The 16473-nt window shown below is 39.7% G+C and overlaps 1 protein-coding gene, 1 long non-coding RNA gene and 1 other non-coding gene across 4 annotated transcripts; 2 read left to right on the forward strand and 1 right to left on the reverse strand.

Moving 5' to 3' along the window:
- Positions 1-1100: 1100 nt before the first annotated feature.
- Positions 1101-16079, reverse strand: LOC106961103 (potassium voltage-gated channel subfamily H member 7-like). Of its 2 annotated transcripts, none has more exons than XM_015054621.1 (11): positions 15628-16079; positions 13023-13445; positions 10966-11392; positions 9206-9405; positions 8163-8415; positions 6467-6660; positions 5198-5297; positions 4266-4550; positions 3434-3614; positions 2465-2672; positions 1101-1647 (listed from the first exon to the last, which is right to left on the reverse strand). In XM_015054621.1, exons 1-11 carry the CDS (start codon positions 15820-15822, stop codon positions 1366-1368), a joined length of 2748 nt encoding a protein of 915 aa, XP_014910107.1. In that variant the 5' UTR covers positions 15823-16079; the 3' UTR covers positions 1101-1365. The 2 variants fall into 2 exon arrangements, with proteins under 2 accessions (XP_014910107.1, XP_014910106.1); XM_015054620.1 differs by having other exon boundaries at positions 3434-3617; positions 15628-16078.
- Positions 3327-3398, forward strand: trnac-gca (transfer RNA cysteine (anticodon GCA)). Its single transcript has one exon. It is a non-coding gene; the product is annotated as a tRNA-Cys (tRNA).
- LOC106961104 (uncharacterized) lies at positions 7247-12775 on the forward strand. Its single transcript, XR_001427708.1, has 3 exons — positions 7247-7260; positions 9898-9903; positions 12379-12775. It is a non-coding gene; the product is annotated as an uncharacterized LOC106961104 (long non-coding RNA).
- Positions 16080-16473: the final 394 nt, after the last annotated feature.

Here is a 16473-nt window from a genome sequence, read left to right on the forward strand (position 1 = left end):
TTCACTTCCTGCTAGAGAGCCCCCTGGTGGTTGATGAAAAATACACAGAAAAGCCGCACCGGGCTACAATCCGCAAGGTTCAAAGTAGCAGCTTGTAGTCCGGAAAATACGGTGCCATAGGTGAAATTGAATAATTTCCACGGCACACCTGACGATCACTCACGGCACACTAGTGTGCCGCGGAACAGTGGTTGAAAAACACTGAACTAAATAAAGGCGATAAACCACAGATGCCTGGCTGTTTGACTTTCTAGGAGCGCACAGGCTGTTTTGACATCCATCATGGCGGATAATTCTAAACAGCGTGACGTCACGGGCAAACGGTCACCTTGGTAGCTTTTTTTTAACGGTCAAACTGACCAGCAGTGGCCACACACCACTTATTTATCTGCGATCTTCCTTTGTACGTTTATCTAATGATAAAGGTCTTAATTTTCCGCCAAAAACGACCTTTTCTAGAAAAAATTTGGAACTTTGGCTATGAATTTATTAAATTTAAATTTAATTTATTTTTAAATTTAAATTTTTTTAAATTTAAATTTAATTTATTTTTATTTTTTTGTCAAACTAGCGTTTGGTAGTTTTTACTTTTTAGGAAATTTTTGACTTTTTACACTCAAAATTTTCTAGAAGAAAATAAGAACATCAATCAGTTATTTGGTGTACTCCATTTTTTCTATCTTCAAAATAACCCAAAATAAAATAATAATACTCTTATATCAAGAATAAAGTCAAAATACTACCAGAGTAAAGAGCATTATTATTCTCATAATACAACTTTATTCTCGGAATATTCCATGTTATCTTGACTTTATTCTTGTAACTTTATTAATTTTGTTAGAGTAAAGTTAAAACTCCCGTATTCTGGCAGATGTGACCAGAAAAAAGCTCCACAGAAAACATCTGACTATATTCACAGCCATGTTTTCTCACAAGTTACTTTTCTGATTCGTGTCATGAACAAATGTGAGATTTAAGTTAAAATCTTCATAATTTACAGTGTTAGACAGTTAATTTATTTAACACAGACAACAGTAACACTGACTCCAACAGCCTTTGTATTAACTAGATACAGAGTTCTTTGTGCAAACAGCAGCTAGAACAGTATAAAAATACATTTTTGTCTTTATTGAGCCTAAATGTGCAATTCTTATACAAAGTGAATGCAGATATTTCTCAAACGTGTTTTTTTTTCTCTCCTTCCATTATGGAAACCTGAGTCTGGGATGCAGTTTGTGTGTTTTTCAGACATTCCTCGCTTTCCTGCAGCCTCCGACCAGGAGAGGAGGATCATTTTTTTGTAATATTTGGTGAGATGGGGATCCATCTGGACAAAATATGGCTTTACATTTGCAGCAGGTCGCCCTAGGTTCCTTGCAGGATCGGGTCAGAGACGTGTCTCTGGATCTCCTGCATCTCTGTGGAGGTCTCCAGGTGTTCGGGGAGCGAGGGGAAGCGCTGGCTGCCGCCCAGGAGCCCGGGGGCTTCGTGGACGTTGGGGGACAGGAAGTGAGGACAGGTGAGGTCAACAGAGGGCAGCTGTGGCAGGTTGGCCTCTGGTGACATGGTGTCGTCTGACGCCACGGTGAGATGGACGCCGCTGGAGAGGGAGTCTCTAGATTTGTGTTTAAAGTCAGAATCTGGACTCTGGAAACACAAAAACACTCAGATGTCGATAAAATGTTCAAATGCTGCAGCATTAATACATTTTGCATTTTTTGTACATTTTATGATAGTTGTAAATTGGAGAGAAAATCTTCACTGCAAAATTTTAAGTATTTTTGTTCTAGTTTCTAGTGCAAATATCTTAGTAAAGTTGAATATAAGATGAAACTAACTTAAAAGTAACTTTTCAGCAAGAAATAGTTTGTTTTAAGTCAATAATTCCTTAATATTGATTAAAAAACTACTAGTTCTACTGGCAGATTGTTTCATTTATAATATGGGAAAAATGTTTTATGGGTGGAATAATCTGCAAGTTGAATTAGTACTTTTTTAAAATCAATATTAAGAAATTATTGGCTCAAGAAAGCCACTATGACTTGCAGAAAAGCTACTTCTAAGTTCGTTTTGTCTCATTTAAAATGTGCCAAGATATTTGCACTAGAAACGAGAACAAAAATACTTGATAAGATTTGGTGAATTTCAGTGTTTCACAATTAAAAATAAAATATGTAGCAAAAAGAAAACAACAGGAAATCTCAGCCATAGTTTGTCACATTTGGGAGAAAAAGCAAACAAGTAGAAACTCTGGTAGATGAGACAAAAACTTCAAAATGCAACTTAGAAAACGTTCATTGGACGTCAGCCTGAACCAAACTCTGCACCGTGCCATAAGATTCAGTGGTGGCAGCATCATGCTGTCCTCTGTCCAATCTGACTAGGTCACCTGTCTTATTAACATTATTAAACATAATTTATACTAAAATACACAATATGGAGGAATAAAATGCAGTTCTGATACCTGCAGCAGGGAGGCGGTGCCGTCTATCTGTCCCGGCTGGATTGGGGGGCCCGTGTGGATGGTGGGGGTTCCCGAGCCGTACAGGGTGGTGGGGTGAGGCAGGTGGGAGCCGGGCGACACATCACTGTAGGCAGGAGGTACCGGGGTCATCTGCCTCTGGAGGAGCTGCAGGATCACGTTGATATCTGCAGTCATACGGGTCTCCAGCCTGGAAAGGGTTAAAAGAAAAAGGTCACAAGAAAAGAAAATATGATTTACATATGACGGTAAAAATGTGCACACAAGCAAAATAATCTGCATTGTCAAGCCTGACGCTTTGCAAATGAAAAACACACATTTCAAAATGACAGAAATTTTTCAAGATGGCCTCCGTTTTAGAGCCTTTTAAACCAATTATTGATTTTAGTGCTAAAATTAATTTTCCATGACAACCATGAAAATGGCAGCCATCTTGAACTTTTTTTTAAACGTGTTTATTGTTAGTGTAGCTATTTGTTTGGCAAATTAGTGGTTAATGAACCTAAGTTTCTAGTTAGCTATGCTAACCACTGGCAATAATTACCAGTTTTAGTGCAAACATTTATTTTCTATGAGGTGGCCATTTTGAAAAATGTCCACCAGAAAAAGGAAACACAAGATCAAGAAAAAAGAATATAATTTCTTTGGTTGAAAACATGTAGGCTATGATTTGACACCAAACATAATCATCTAATTTGTGATTTTATTGCTAAAATTAATTTCCATAACAACTGTGGTGACCATTTTGAAAAATGGGTGCCATTTTGAATTTTCAAACATTTCATTAACTGCAGAAGCACTGTTACACCCATTTTTTCATGATGTAAAACACAGCAGGGGAGCAGGGGGTATAGCTCAGTGGTAGAGCATTTGACTGCAGATCAAGAGGTCCCCGGTTCAAATCCGGGTGCCCCCTAATGTTTTCATTATTCTGGACCGGATCCATGGTACCTGTTGAGCTGCGACTGCAGGAGCTCCAGTCTGGATTCCAGCTCCCGAGGCCGATCCTCAGCGCAGAACGAAGGCCGAAACCCAGACCTCACTGCTGACTGCCTCCTCTGGTTCTCAGACAGCTGGCTGGCTCTGCGGTCTGACCAGTAGCCGTACAAGCCTGACACACTAATAGGGGGCGCTGCTGCACAATTTAAGAAAAATACACTGATACTTGGCATTTTCTTCTAAGTTTTCATTTAAAATCTGCATTTTTTCTTCTGTAGTCTTTGCATATATCACATTCCCAAGCATTTGATTTGGTTTAATATTAGATTATTTTTAATTCTTTGATTTTGTAGTTCTTGTTTTACAATGATATAATGATTTCTTGAAGCCTTTGTACATATATGACATTCATAAACATTTTATTTGGTTTAATATTTATTTATTTTGTAGTTAAATTGTTCCATTTTGTAGATTTTAAATAAAACATTCCCCATTATTTTAAAATAATTACAGAACTGAACTGAAGAGCTACAGTTTCTTTGCTAAATCATTCAAACCACTTGAACTTTTTCAAATGTCACCTTAAAACCAAAAAACCTCAGTATATTTAACTGAGGCCAACAAAAACAAGCACAAAGGAGAAGTTATGACATAAAATTAAAAGGGTTTTAATTTGTATTCAGCCTACATTACTTTTAAATAAACCAAAAACAGTGATAAACATCCATCCACTTCAAAATTATAAAGTTTTTTTGTGTCTTTTACATCAAATCCTGACAAAATATCTTACATTTTATGGTTTTAACATCAGACTTTTTGTAAAAGTTCAATGCATTGTTGGTACCTGAGTACGGAGAGCCTCCAAGATCCACAGCCTGCCCCATTAGAGCAGAAGGTCCGCAGTGGGGTTGGATGGTGACCCTTGAAGGTTGGTAGTCTCTGGTGTCAGAGCCGTGGACGAACAGCTCCCCCTTGTGTTGAACAGGCTTAATTTCCTCATCACTGGACTGGGAACAAACGCTGGCGCTGCTGCAGAGATCCTCCCAGTGAGACCCGGCCACCATTCTGCGCCGGTGGTTCACCGTCAGACACGACTGATCTGGGTACGAGTCCTCATGATCCATCCCATCTGCATGCAGAAGAACGCAGCTCAAGACAAGATGGAGGCAAAAAAACTGTAGGTAGAGCTTATGGGTGATTAGGGGTCATTGTAAATGGGGAAAATAGAGGAGGAATACATTTTTACCAAAAAATATCTGAAATTTTCTAAGTTTGAAGAGTCAAGAGGTTGCTAGAAAAAAACTAAAATTTTCAGATTAATCTCAGGAATATTCTGGAAAAAAAACAAGGACATTTTCTGAGTTTGAAAAGTCGAATATGTTCTATAAAAACTCAAAATTAACCTCATATTTTCTTAAAAAAAATCAAAGAGGAGTTTCAAAAGTGGAACCTTTGCTAAAAAAAAAAAACCCTCAAACATTTGAGAAAAGAACAAAGCAATTAATGAGTTTCAACAGTCAAAAAATATGCTAGAAAAAAATCTGAAATTTTCAGATTAATGTCAGGAATATTCTGGAAAAAAAAACAAGGAAATTTCTGAGTTTCAAAATGTAAAACTGTTAAACTTTTTAACACTGGAAATCTTCAACCTTTGAATTTCCAAGATTTTTTCTAAAAAAAAATCCGAGATTAATCTAAACATGTACATTTTTCACAAATGTTTTTCTATACAAAAAGAAAAAAGTTTGCCTGGCAGAAAATAAAAATAATTCTCACCCGGCCGGTTCCGGCGCCGCAGGGAGCTTCTGCGATGCCTCGTCAGTCGGCAGCCGCACTCGGAGCTCCTGCTCGGGGTTTGCTGGTTTATTCTGTCTGCCTGAGTCATATTAGTTTCAGTCGATTAAAACCCAAACAGTACATTTTCTAGCAATTAGACATTGTTTCTAAAACATTTGGTAACGGTATCCTAAGTGCTGTTTTAATGATTTGGCTGTAAGCATTTTGTTTGGGCCTGGAAGACATGCCGTGATGCACAAAAGTCTTAAACCAAGTTCTTTTTTGTATCCACAGACTTTTCTTTCACCTAATCTTGAAAATATGAAGAACTTAAACAAGAGCAAAAAAAGTTAAAACAGCTCAGAAACATAAGAAGGGCTGCAACCAACAATTATTCTGATGATCAAATTAAAAATGCACAATATTAAAAATTTTCACTACTACTATTGAAGCCCTTTTTATGATGCAATTATAAATTAGAAAAAAAAATCAATAAAATAGCATTCCCTTAGTAAACCTCAACCAGGTGAAACTAAAACTGCTGCCGGCAACTAAACGTTTACCCTCACATTTGAAAATGGCTGCAAATAGACGCAGCTATACAACAGTGCATCTTTGAAAACCATAAGTGGAGCCTTCTGCAGAAGCAGCAAGGATGCTGGTTCTTCAACAACAAAACACTTGTCTTTTCCAGCAGCCATAGTACAGCAGATACAGCAGTAAAACCAGCTGACCAAATATGCTGGAGCTCTGCGCGGGTTGCTAGGTAGCGGGGTTGGAGCTCTGCGCGGGTTGCTAGGTAGCGGGGTTGGAGCTCTGCGCGGGTTGCTAGGTAGCGGGGTTGGAGCTCTGCGCGGGTTGCTAGGTAGCGGGGTTGGAGCTCTGTGCGGGTTGCTAGGTAACGGGGTTGGTCTGCACGGGTTGCAGTGCCCTTTGAATGTGATTTTACAATCAGAAGGTTTTTAGAAACGTCTCATTTTCTAGACACCAAAAACATTAAATTACTGCCATTACTGTTTGTTTTTTTACGCAGTTCAGATCCAAATGAAAATATAAAAAAATGAAAAAAGTGAAACTTGCATAATATGCCCCATTTAAGAAATCGCAAGAAATAAGAGGAATACTGGAGGCAAAACATAAATAAATGACTCAGAATATTTGCCTTTAGATTCACTTTTTACCTTCCATTACCTTTTTTATTCAGAATAATTCAATTAATTCAATAAATTCCATACGAATGTTGTAACATCGCCCTCTAGTGGTACTCACATCTTTGAGGTTAAAGGTAATCTCCAAATTGTTCCAGAAGGAGTCAGCAAAGTCTGGATACATCTCCAGCACCTCCAGCAAGTCGTCCCTCAGGATCTTATGAAGGTCGCAGTAGGTCAAAGCCCGAACGTCAGCGCTGGATTTCCCGGGCCTGCCATAGACATGGTTGGGTTCACCAAAGATGTCGTTCTTTCCTGCAAAGAAATCCCAGCAACATACTTCAGTAACTGGGTATATAACTCTGAATAAAAATAAAAATTAGAGGGATTCCTGGTCTGCAACGGAACAAATTAACTGTCCTCACAAACGAGGCTATAAAAGAAGTGACCTATGCAGGCTGGATGTGATATTGATGATCAATGCGATTGTAAAATGAAAGTGGAGCTGTGCCCAAACACCTCGGGCGGCACAACACAAACGCATGCTGTCAAGATGTCAAGGGTAGCATCAGATGGCGCTTTGGCTACAGGAGTTTCAGCTGCAGCATGTAGCTACATGTAACTACAAAAATATGTTTTATATGTTGTTTATAGAGTATGAGACAGAATCCACTTTCTCCCAGTGCTACTATTGCAAAAATGCACAATTACTGTTCAAAAGCCACTCAGAGCCAGGAGGAGGGTCTTAGCGCTGTCAATCACTCTCATATACGCTGCTCAATGTGCAAATGGTGGAAAAACAACTTACTGTTACAGGAAAATCTGTGGCTATGCTAACTAGCATGAGCATTGGTGGCAGGTGTGAACCATGTGTAGCTTAGCATGGTGCCAATTCCCACCATCTGATTTTGATTGGTCATTTCTGACTGAGTAGTGCATTTCAAATATGTAAAAACCATATTTGCTTTAGTAAAAGTTACACACAGCAGCTTTAAAGCACAAAAAAATGACAAAATGTCTGTAGCATCCCGTCAATATTGATAAGACCAGAACCGTCTAGTACCTGTCTAGTAAAAACGAGACAGGAACAAACAGTAACTACAGTCGTTTTCACGCGTTGCATTAGATTAGCACAAATTTTTTAATTATTACAAGCGATCAGATTTTTCCATAAACATTTCAAGTCATCTACATCAATCACCAAAAAGGTGGATAGTGAATATGGGGTATTTTGCGATTTAATTAAAGCCTATGTAGGGCTGGATGTATCATGATACAGTTTTAAACCAGTTGATGCTGATCATTTTTAGTTTTAAATAAAAATGTTAATACTGCCAAACAGTAGATGTAAACTTTCCTGTTTTATCCACGGTTTTTTCTTCAGTTGCTGATTCTGTCCTGGGAAATTTGGGTCGTAGAAAACAATCTGTTTTCGCATTTTGTGCTCCTTTCCATTGTTTAACAAAAGTGAAAATAGGCAGAAGTTCATTCCCTGGGACTTGTTTTAGTCAGTATATTATTGGTTGTTGTTTTTTAATTAGGAAAATAACAACAACTACATATTAAAGAATATTAACTACGATGAAAAAGAAAATAATCATGTGATATTTTCTTGGGGGGGGTCATAGGCCCCTGTAATCCACCTGCTGGAGCCGCCACTGCTAACCTTTTCTTGTGGAGCTGAATTCCATTACCATAGCAATGCTCACAAGAAAGACACCAAAATAAAAGCACATTATCTGAGCTGTAGTTCCAGTAGGTACAGGTAACTTTACCCAGCTAGCTTTTCAATGTCCATTGCTTTATTTCCAGCTCACCCAGTATGGCCACCACCACGTCGTCCCTCAAAATCTCGATTGAACCCCTGGAAATGAAGTAGAGGGCGGTGAGAATATCCCCGCTGTGCACCAGGGTGTCACCCGGCGGGGCGTGGGTCGTCCTGAATCGCATGGCCAGAGCTCGCAGGCAGCCTTTGTTGGCGCCCCGAAAAGCTTTGCAGTTCTGCAGCAAGCTGCGGTGCAGATGGAGGCAGATGTCGGCCTGCAGGCATTCAGGAAAACCCTTCAAAACCTGCAAAGTAACCAAACAGCATGAACATTTAGTCAATTCCTCACTTTAAATTGGCTTGTTACATCATTCTCTGAAGTGCATCATCACTAGAAAGTGGGTCAACAACTTCAATAAAGAAGCGACACAATTAACCTCCTGATCTGCAGTGCATCACCCCGGCTTTACAGAAAGCAAGTTGGTGAAGTTATAAGGAACATTCCTGATGCAAAGGACAAACACCGGAGAACTGGGTCAAAACAGAACATTGCAAACTCCCTGTGTCAAAGTTAATGCAGCAGATGAACCGTAAAAATCACTCCAAGGAAAGCAGGAGCTCCAATAGATGGTAATGTGACGCATCATTTTTACCAAAACATGTCCTTATATGTGCTACAGCTTCCAAGGGAAACTTTGTGTTTTTGCCTTTGATTGAAATTTAAATTTCTGTCTTGTTTTTTTTCACGAGTGGCGTGTTTTTATTTTACATTTTTTCGTCTTTTTGACTTGTATATTGAAAAGTAAAAAAAAAAAAAAAAAACACACACAATAAAACATCCCCTTCAGGTGAAGCAGTGCAAAAAATAAAAGGTTCTCCAATTCAACAAACACCAACAAACAAAGTAGTTTGTAAAATGTAACTTTATCACACTAGATAAACTATTTGAAAACCAAAATGATTGGTGAATATTTTTGCAAAAAAGGATCACATACTTCACATATATTAATAACAATTCATGAAGTTACTGCTAAACCCTGAGCTCTGCTCTGATATGAGGCTGTAACGGGTTTTTGGGGCTTTAAAATCACTCACAGCGTTCATGTCGATGCCGTTGGTGTAGGACCAGGCGTGCTGGAAATACTCCTCCAGTCTCTGTCTGAGGCCTCCTGGGATCTGGTGGAAGCGGATGAACTCTTTGACCCGCAGCATCTGAGTGTGGTACCGGGCCGTGCCAGAGTACAGCCGCTGAATGATGGCCGATACGTTCCCAAAGATGCTGGCGTACATCAGAGCTGAAAGGCGAAATCCTTTGTTTGTAGATGATCAAAATAAATGCCATCTGGTGTCAGTCCTGTTAAAAATCTGCTAAAATGTCTGAGAATGTTTTCCAGGAGGCCAGAAGCACAGCTAATCTAGAAAACCTTTATGTATAAAAAGAAAGACATGAAATTTGGGTTGGTTTAAAATTGTCAGATAACACAGTCAGGACTTTAGCGGATACTTTTGGAAATTCCCAGCAAATTACCTTAATAGAACTATAAATGTGATGCATGATGCTTTCCTGAACAGGTTAGGATCGAAATATGGTCTACACAAATCACGTTCATCACGTTTTTTACACAAAATCATTCTTAAGTCATGAGAGTTTAGTCTGCTCAGGCATGCCCCCTAACTCAACATTTACACTCACACTTGGAAATGGTTGCAAACACATGTGCAGCTTTACAACCGTACATCTGTGAAAAGCAGAAGTGGAGTCTCCTGCACAACCAGCAAGAATGCAGCAAGTCGTTTCTGGATGGTAAGTCAAAAACAAAACATTTGTTTTTTGATGTAGTAAATTTCCGCCAAAAAACTTAGAAGAAAGTACTGAGTTTGAAAAGTTGAAAGCTTGGAAGAAAAACCTCAGAAATTTTCAGATTAATTTTAGAATTTTTTACAGATAAAAAATTAACATTTCATAGTTTTAAAAGTCAAAAATTGGCAAGAAAAAGAAATAAAATTTTTAGATTAATCTCAGAAATTAAAAAAAAAAAACTTGGAAATTCTAAAATCGAAATTTTTAGAGTATCAAAAGTTGAACATTTTGGACTTTTGAAATTCAAAGAACATTTCTGAGATTAATCTCAAAATTTCTGAGTTTTTTCTAGCAAATTTTGGACTTCTCAAACTGTTTATTCCTAGAACATTTCTGGGATTGTTTTGGTGGAAATTTTCTTTTTCCCCGTCTACAGTGGCCTCTGATACGCTGTCGTAAAATGTAGCTACGAGAGGCGGGTTGAGTATCTGAACATTGAACTCAAGAGTAGCACTAGTAGTGAGACTTTTACTCAATAAACGTTAAAAGTTATCGATCCAAGAAATTACTCAAGTAAGAATGAAAAAGTATTTGGGAAAAATTCTATTCAGGTAATAGTAGCTGATCGAATTATCAATCATTTAATATTTAAAAATTACATAATCAGATGAACCAAAATATAAAGTTAGAGGAAATTTGGGTGTTTTAAGGCCTAAAATGACAATAATTAATATAACTAACAAAAGACAACAAACCCAGGCAAAAGAAAATGTTTCCAAATCAGTTGCTTTCAATAATAATAAAAAAAAACTTATGAAACTTTACCAGAAACTGCAGGTGTGAGTCTGTGTCTGGTGAATATTTGGTAAAACAAGTTTGTTTTTCATTCAGTAGGTAGAAAATACAAGAGTAGAAATACTTCAAAATAAAATTGCTCAAGTAAAAATACTCCTCAAAATAATTTTTTTCAACAAAGTTACTCAGGTAAATGTAATTGAGTAAATGTTCTCTCAACTGTCTGTTTTTGTAAAATAAATGTTTCCACTGTACTCACAGCCGATGAGCATGACGCAGATGGAGAAGATCTTCTCCGGGTTGGTGTTGGGCGAGACGTTGCCGAAGCCCACGCTGGTCAGGCTGCTGAAGGTGAAATACAACGCCGTAACGTACTTGTCCTGAATGGACGGGCCGGAGCTCCTGTCGCTGCTGTTATAGTGTTTCCCTATCTGGTCGGCCAGGTTGTCCAGCCAGCCGATCTTCATGCCGCCGATGCGTTCAGAGCCGGTGCGCTCCACGTTGCCGATGGCGTACCAGATGCAGGCCAGCCAGTGGGCGATGAGCGCGAACGTACACATGAGGAGGAACAGAACCGCCGCTCCGTACTCGGAGTAGCGATCTAACTTCCTGGCAACTCGCACCAGCCTCAGCAGTCTGGCCGTCTTCAGAAGCCCGATCAGAGTAGTTTGGGTCTGCGGCTCCGTCTGCAGGGGTGAGAGGTCATGTCAGCGTTAAAGCAAGCTGCTTTGCTAACAGACGCCTATTAGTATTGTAAACGTTACATGTTGAAGAGGAAGGTGCTCAAATAAAAAAAAAGGCCACAAATGAATCTTTTTCAAATCTAATAAAATTGGTGTCAAACTTTTGTGCTAAAAGATTTTTATTTGTGTTACTATTATACCAAAGATACTAAGAAAAAACATTCCCAGAGGTCATTATCAATACTTTTAAAGCAAAAGCAGCACAATTTTTACTGCACAAACGTAGCAAAATGTTAAACACCAACCAGACTTATAGACAAACAAAGTAGTTTGATAAAAGCGTCATAAACAAGGCTGGTCTGAATGAACCAGTCGTCTATGAATGTATTAACTTCTTCAACTTTGCAACTACGTCACTGAATCATTCGAGGCGCCATGATGGATGTCGGAAGTGAGGGATGGGAGTAATGAACGGAGCAGCTGAAGTTGTTTTCCAAAGTTGTTTTTTCCAGTTTATTTGAGCCTTCTAGTTGTTTGAGTCGAGTTACTTTGTCTTTGAACGTAACACGCCTGGTTGGGGCTCATAGACTGCGGTATTTATAAAAACTGGAAGCAGCTAGCTTAGAAACCGACCCATACCTGCTCCCGCATTACGTGTTGATCAAATTACCGACTCTGCCTGAATTCACACAACATGATTTATATTAATATGTCATAAACAGCATTTCCCCTTAAACCGGAGCAGCATTAAAAACGTACAGAAGACGAGATGCTAACCAGTTTTTCCATAAATGCTAGGCTACATGACGGCACTGTCTCCATGGTTAAAAACGGTTAGAAACACCTTTTCCATAATGCGATATTTCATTGCATCTTACTAATCAGACTTCTAAACTATATGAACATTAATTTTCTCATCTTATATAAAATGTTCGCTGCAAATCTGCGAATACACTGAGTTATTATTGACGGTCTTTCCTCATTAAAAGATGAAGCCCTAGGCGGAAATTCAACCTGGAAGACTCTTCCGGCATCACCTATTACCACGCCTTCACCCCAGCCAATCAGGACGCACCACCTCTCTACCTCGATCCAATCACCTGGCAAGAGCTCCTTCAAAAGACGAAGCAACCACAGATCCACCCGCTTCAGTTGTGCTTCAACCCACCTCCTCCCTGTTTCCACCACCAGCCTTCCAGACGCCTCCAGGTCCCCTGAAGACTCCTCTCTCCAGCTCCGCTCCACCACCAGTGACCGGGCCCGGGGGAAGACCTACCTGAGCTTCGTTCGAGCCGATCATTCAAGCTCGCTGCGATTCTCAGCACACACGTCTTCCGCCGGTGTCCGAGCGCCAAATTCTCGGTCCAATAAAACTGTCTAACTGCTGTTTCTCTCTCTGCGTGAGTCTCTACAGATTGAATTAAACATTAAAATGACAATTTTGTTTTGCATCCTTTATTTGTTTCCTTGATCATAATTAAAGTGAAATCAACTAAATAAAAGCGATATTAGGAAACCAGCTAGTTTTACAAACAAATCGGTTGTTTTGACGTCCGTCTTAGCGGAGTGGGTGGAGTGCTAGAAACTACACAGCCAACAAAAATGGCTGCCAAGTAAAGTAGTTTCCTCTCACCTCTTGTGACCCAGAGCGCGATATGAGCAGATCGAACGGGATGGCGGCGACTATATCGATCAGGAACCAGCCCTTGAAGTAGTGCTGCGCGATGCGGCCCGGGTGGCTGACCACCTCGTCGTTGCTGTTGACGTAGGTGGTCCTGAAGTTGATGAGGATGTCCACGATGAACATGACGTCCACCACGAGGTCCACCACGTTCAGCGGGTTGCAGGTGTAGCCGCAGGAGCCTCCGTCATCTTCCGCCTCGTTGAGAAGGAAGGCGGCAGAGTAGGGGGTGAAGATGGCCGTGTAGATGACCAGCAGCAGGATGACCCAGTCCCAGACGGCCTTGAAGGGGCTGTAGTGGAGGATCGTCCACTTGTGGATGCGTGGGGCCTGGAGCTTGTACTCAGGCAGCACGTCGGCGCCGAGGGACAACACCTAAAACAGACGTTTTTATCCATTTATTGACTGTTTCGTCACAGTTCAAATTTTTGATTGAGGCAGATCATTTAAAGGGTTTCTAGTTAATAAGAATTAAGAAGAAAAGATACAAGCAAACAGCACTGGTTGTATCACATGATATCTCTTTAAGGGTGATTTACTAGGCTTCCTCTTCTTGGACTATTCAACTTTTTTTGCACAAAATCCTTCTTTGACATTCTTAAAATAATATCTAACCCTGCTCACTTCTGCCTGTTTCGAGCTCCTTTCAGGATGAGCTGTTTTAGGGCCTCTTGTCTCTTTAAGTCCAAATAAGCTGCTGCTGGCCACGGCCCCCAACTCAACGTTTACACGCATGTGAAAATGGCTGCAAACAGATGCACAACTATACAACCAAACATCTTTGAAAAGCAGAAGTGGAGCCTCTTGCACGACCAATAAAAATGCAACAACCGTTTTTTAAACGGTAAGTCAACAACAGAACGTTTGTCTTTTCCAGCAGCCGTTGTACAGCGGTAAAACCAGCTGTACCAGAAGTTCTGGAGCTCCGCTGGGGTTGCTGGGCAACTGGCTGGAGCTCCGCGGAGGTTGACCTGTTATGCAAAATGTGGCTTTTGCATAATAGGTCCCCTTTGATAACACAGTCAGTCGGGAGTGAGTGAGATCCAACTGACCGGTACGACGAGATCCTTGGCGGCCCGGTTCTCATCCTGCCGCTGACAACAGGAACAAACCTGCATCGCCTTCCAGCAGAAATCAGTCCCCAAAGTGTTCCCTCACCTGCCTGAGTGCAACGTTTTAACCCTCCCTCCCCGTTCTGGTGCCGGACATGTGACAGCTCCAGCCAGCGTTCTGGTCAATCGTGGACCCGGGTAAGTGCTGGTATCGACTGTGTTCCCACATGGAGAGCTGAGATTAGTTGCTTCATGAAAACAGTGAAGTTGGGGTTCTTTGGAGATTATCAGTGCAGGTGAGAAAAGCTTCTTGTTGATGCACCGTTTCTCTCGTCTTCGTTCAGGCGAGGATAATTAGCAGCAGAAACAGCTGGATTTGTGCAACAAGCGCAGCTGCAGACTCTTTAACCCAGTTTCACCAAATGTTTTGGGACAAGTATCATCTAACTGCACTTTGCCGTGGCTTGCAAAAATTATTTATATTATACTCTCATAAGTGAACAAAAAATTCTCACAGCTAAACACTTTTTTCTCATTTCTAACTTCTTTTTTAAAAAGAAAACGTGAAAAAAAATATGATACAGTGTGAAAAAATATTTTTTTTATTTGTTTTTCTGGGCACTTTACACCTGGACTAAACTGCAAAGAAATATTATACCTTTACTGTTTTACACTGGATTTTATTTAGAGGTTTCAACTTACATGGGGGTGAATACACATGCACACCACACTTTTCAGTACATGTTCAAAATAAATAAATACATCTTTCTCTGCCAGTTAAAATGAAAACAACCAGAAATAGTAAAGCAAATAGCTTCTCAAGGCTAAGTACATGCAGAAAGGTCTCTAAATATGTACTTGGCCATATTAGGCAGAAAGAAAAAAATCGGAGGAGAAGTAAAGCAAGGCCCTGGCAGGGAATAATCAGTAGTCTATTATTAAAGAGAGAGTTGCTTTCTTTTCTCCAGCTCCATAAATCTTTACACAAATCCAGTGGGAAAAGGCAGAGATCCTCACATGCAACATGAGCGCTCACTCTGATGACAATATAAACACGCGAGGAAAGGTTCACTCATCCAAAAAATTTTATGCTATTGACTTTGTGCACCACTCTGTTTCATAATGGAGAGCTGGGAACAGGTTTGCATGCAACGCAGCATGTTAGCTTAAGCAAAGTTTATAAATCTATTCAGTGGAATATCCAACCTGTGTCGTTTTTAGAAGATATACAGACATAATTTAGGATAAAACTCAAATTCTGAGTGAAATTACGACCAACGTATTTGGTCGGTTCATCTTTTTTTAAGTGAATTAAAAGTAAATAAGCTGCAAATTCTGTCAACAGTGTTTACAAAAACCTATTTGAACAGAATCGAGCTGTAAAATTCGACAGTGACTTAGGGAAGGTCACCGAGAAGGCAAACAAGAACAGCACACAGAAGAAATGGCAACAATCAAACAGGAGTTTGGAGCTAGCGAAGATAAAACCCTAAAAAAGTACTCACAGGTTGAAGTTTCTGCTTAAAGCTCATGATGGCGCTCACCAGAAAGGAAAGAAAGGAGAAAACTAAGAAGATGTTTTTGAAAAGAGAGCGGTAGGAAGTTCTGTGTTTGCGTGTTTGTGTCTGACTCCTCTCTGTTGCCTCGCTCTTCCTCCCCGTTCGGAGCCCTGCCCTCGACCAGAGATCTGCGTTCTGCATAAAAAAATCATCCACCGACTCCCTGAATCCCACTGGCGTTTAAAAACCGATAACTGGACTAAAAACCAACAAGTCCTCCTCAGCGAGCGAACCTTTTTGTTTTACGATCTGCCTGGGAAATAACTATATAAATATTTACATGAGGGATTTTTTTTTTTTTTATGTATTGTGCTGCGATCAATAAAACATCAATAGCTGGCTGTTACAGTTAAATAACCCAGAAACAAGGTTATGTGTAACAGTGACATGCCTTCTGGCCATTTTTAAATGCCATCCACACTGCAAAAACACAAAATATAACCAAGTATTTTTGTCTAGTTTCTACTGAAAACATTGTAGTACACTTAAAATAAGACAAAACTTACTTAAAATGAATTCTAGGCAAGAGATAGGAGCTTGTTTTAAGTAAATAACGCCTTGATATTGATGAAAAAGTAAATTATTTCACTTATTAGAAAGTAGAACAGGAAAATACCATAATATGCAGTTAACATTTGAATCTGTAATATTTTAAAACACAACAAAGTACACTGCAAAAACACAACATTTTTGTCTGGATTATACTGCAAATATCTTATTACACTTGAAGTAAGGAAAAATTAACTTGTAAGTAACTTTTCTGCAAGATATAGGAGCTTTTGTTAAGAGATT

The sequence above is a fragment of the Poecilia latipinna genome, unplaced genomic scaffold (assembly GCF_001443285.1).
Source record: "Poecilia latipinna isolate Pla-1442-1.1 unplaced genomic scaffold, P_latipinna-1.0 Scaffold1264, whole genome shotgun sequence".
Lineage (NCBI taxonomy): Eukaryota > Metazoa > Chordata > Actinopteri > Cyprinodontiformes > Poeciliidae > Poecilia > Poecilia latipinna.

What these genes read in the sequence shown, in the direction of transcription:
- LOC106961103 (XM_015054620.1), bottom strand. Translation starts at nt 15,822, where the DNA reads ATGCAGAACGCAGATCTCTGGTCGAGGGCAGGGCTCCGAACGGGGAGG. An exon ending in GCGGCGCCGGAACCGGCCGG is followed by an intron (nt 4,551 to 5,197) that starts GTGAGAATTATT and finishes TTCTGCATGCAG; the next exon opens with ATGGGATGGATCATGAGGAC. An exon ending in TGGAGGCTCTCCGTACTCAG is followed by an intron (nt 3,618 to 4,265) that starts GTACCAACAATG and finishes TAAATTGTGCAG; the next exon opens with CAGCGCCCCCTATTAGTGTG.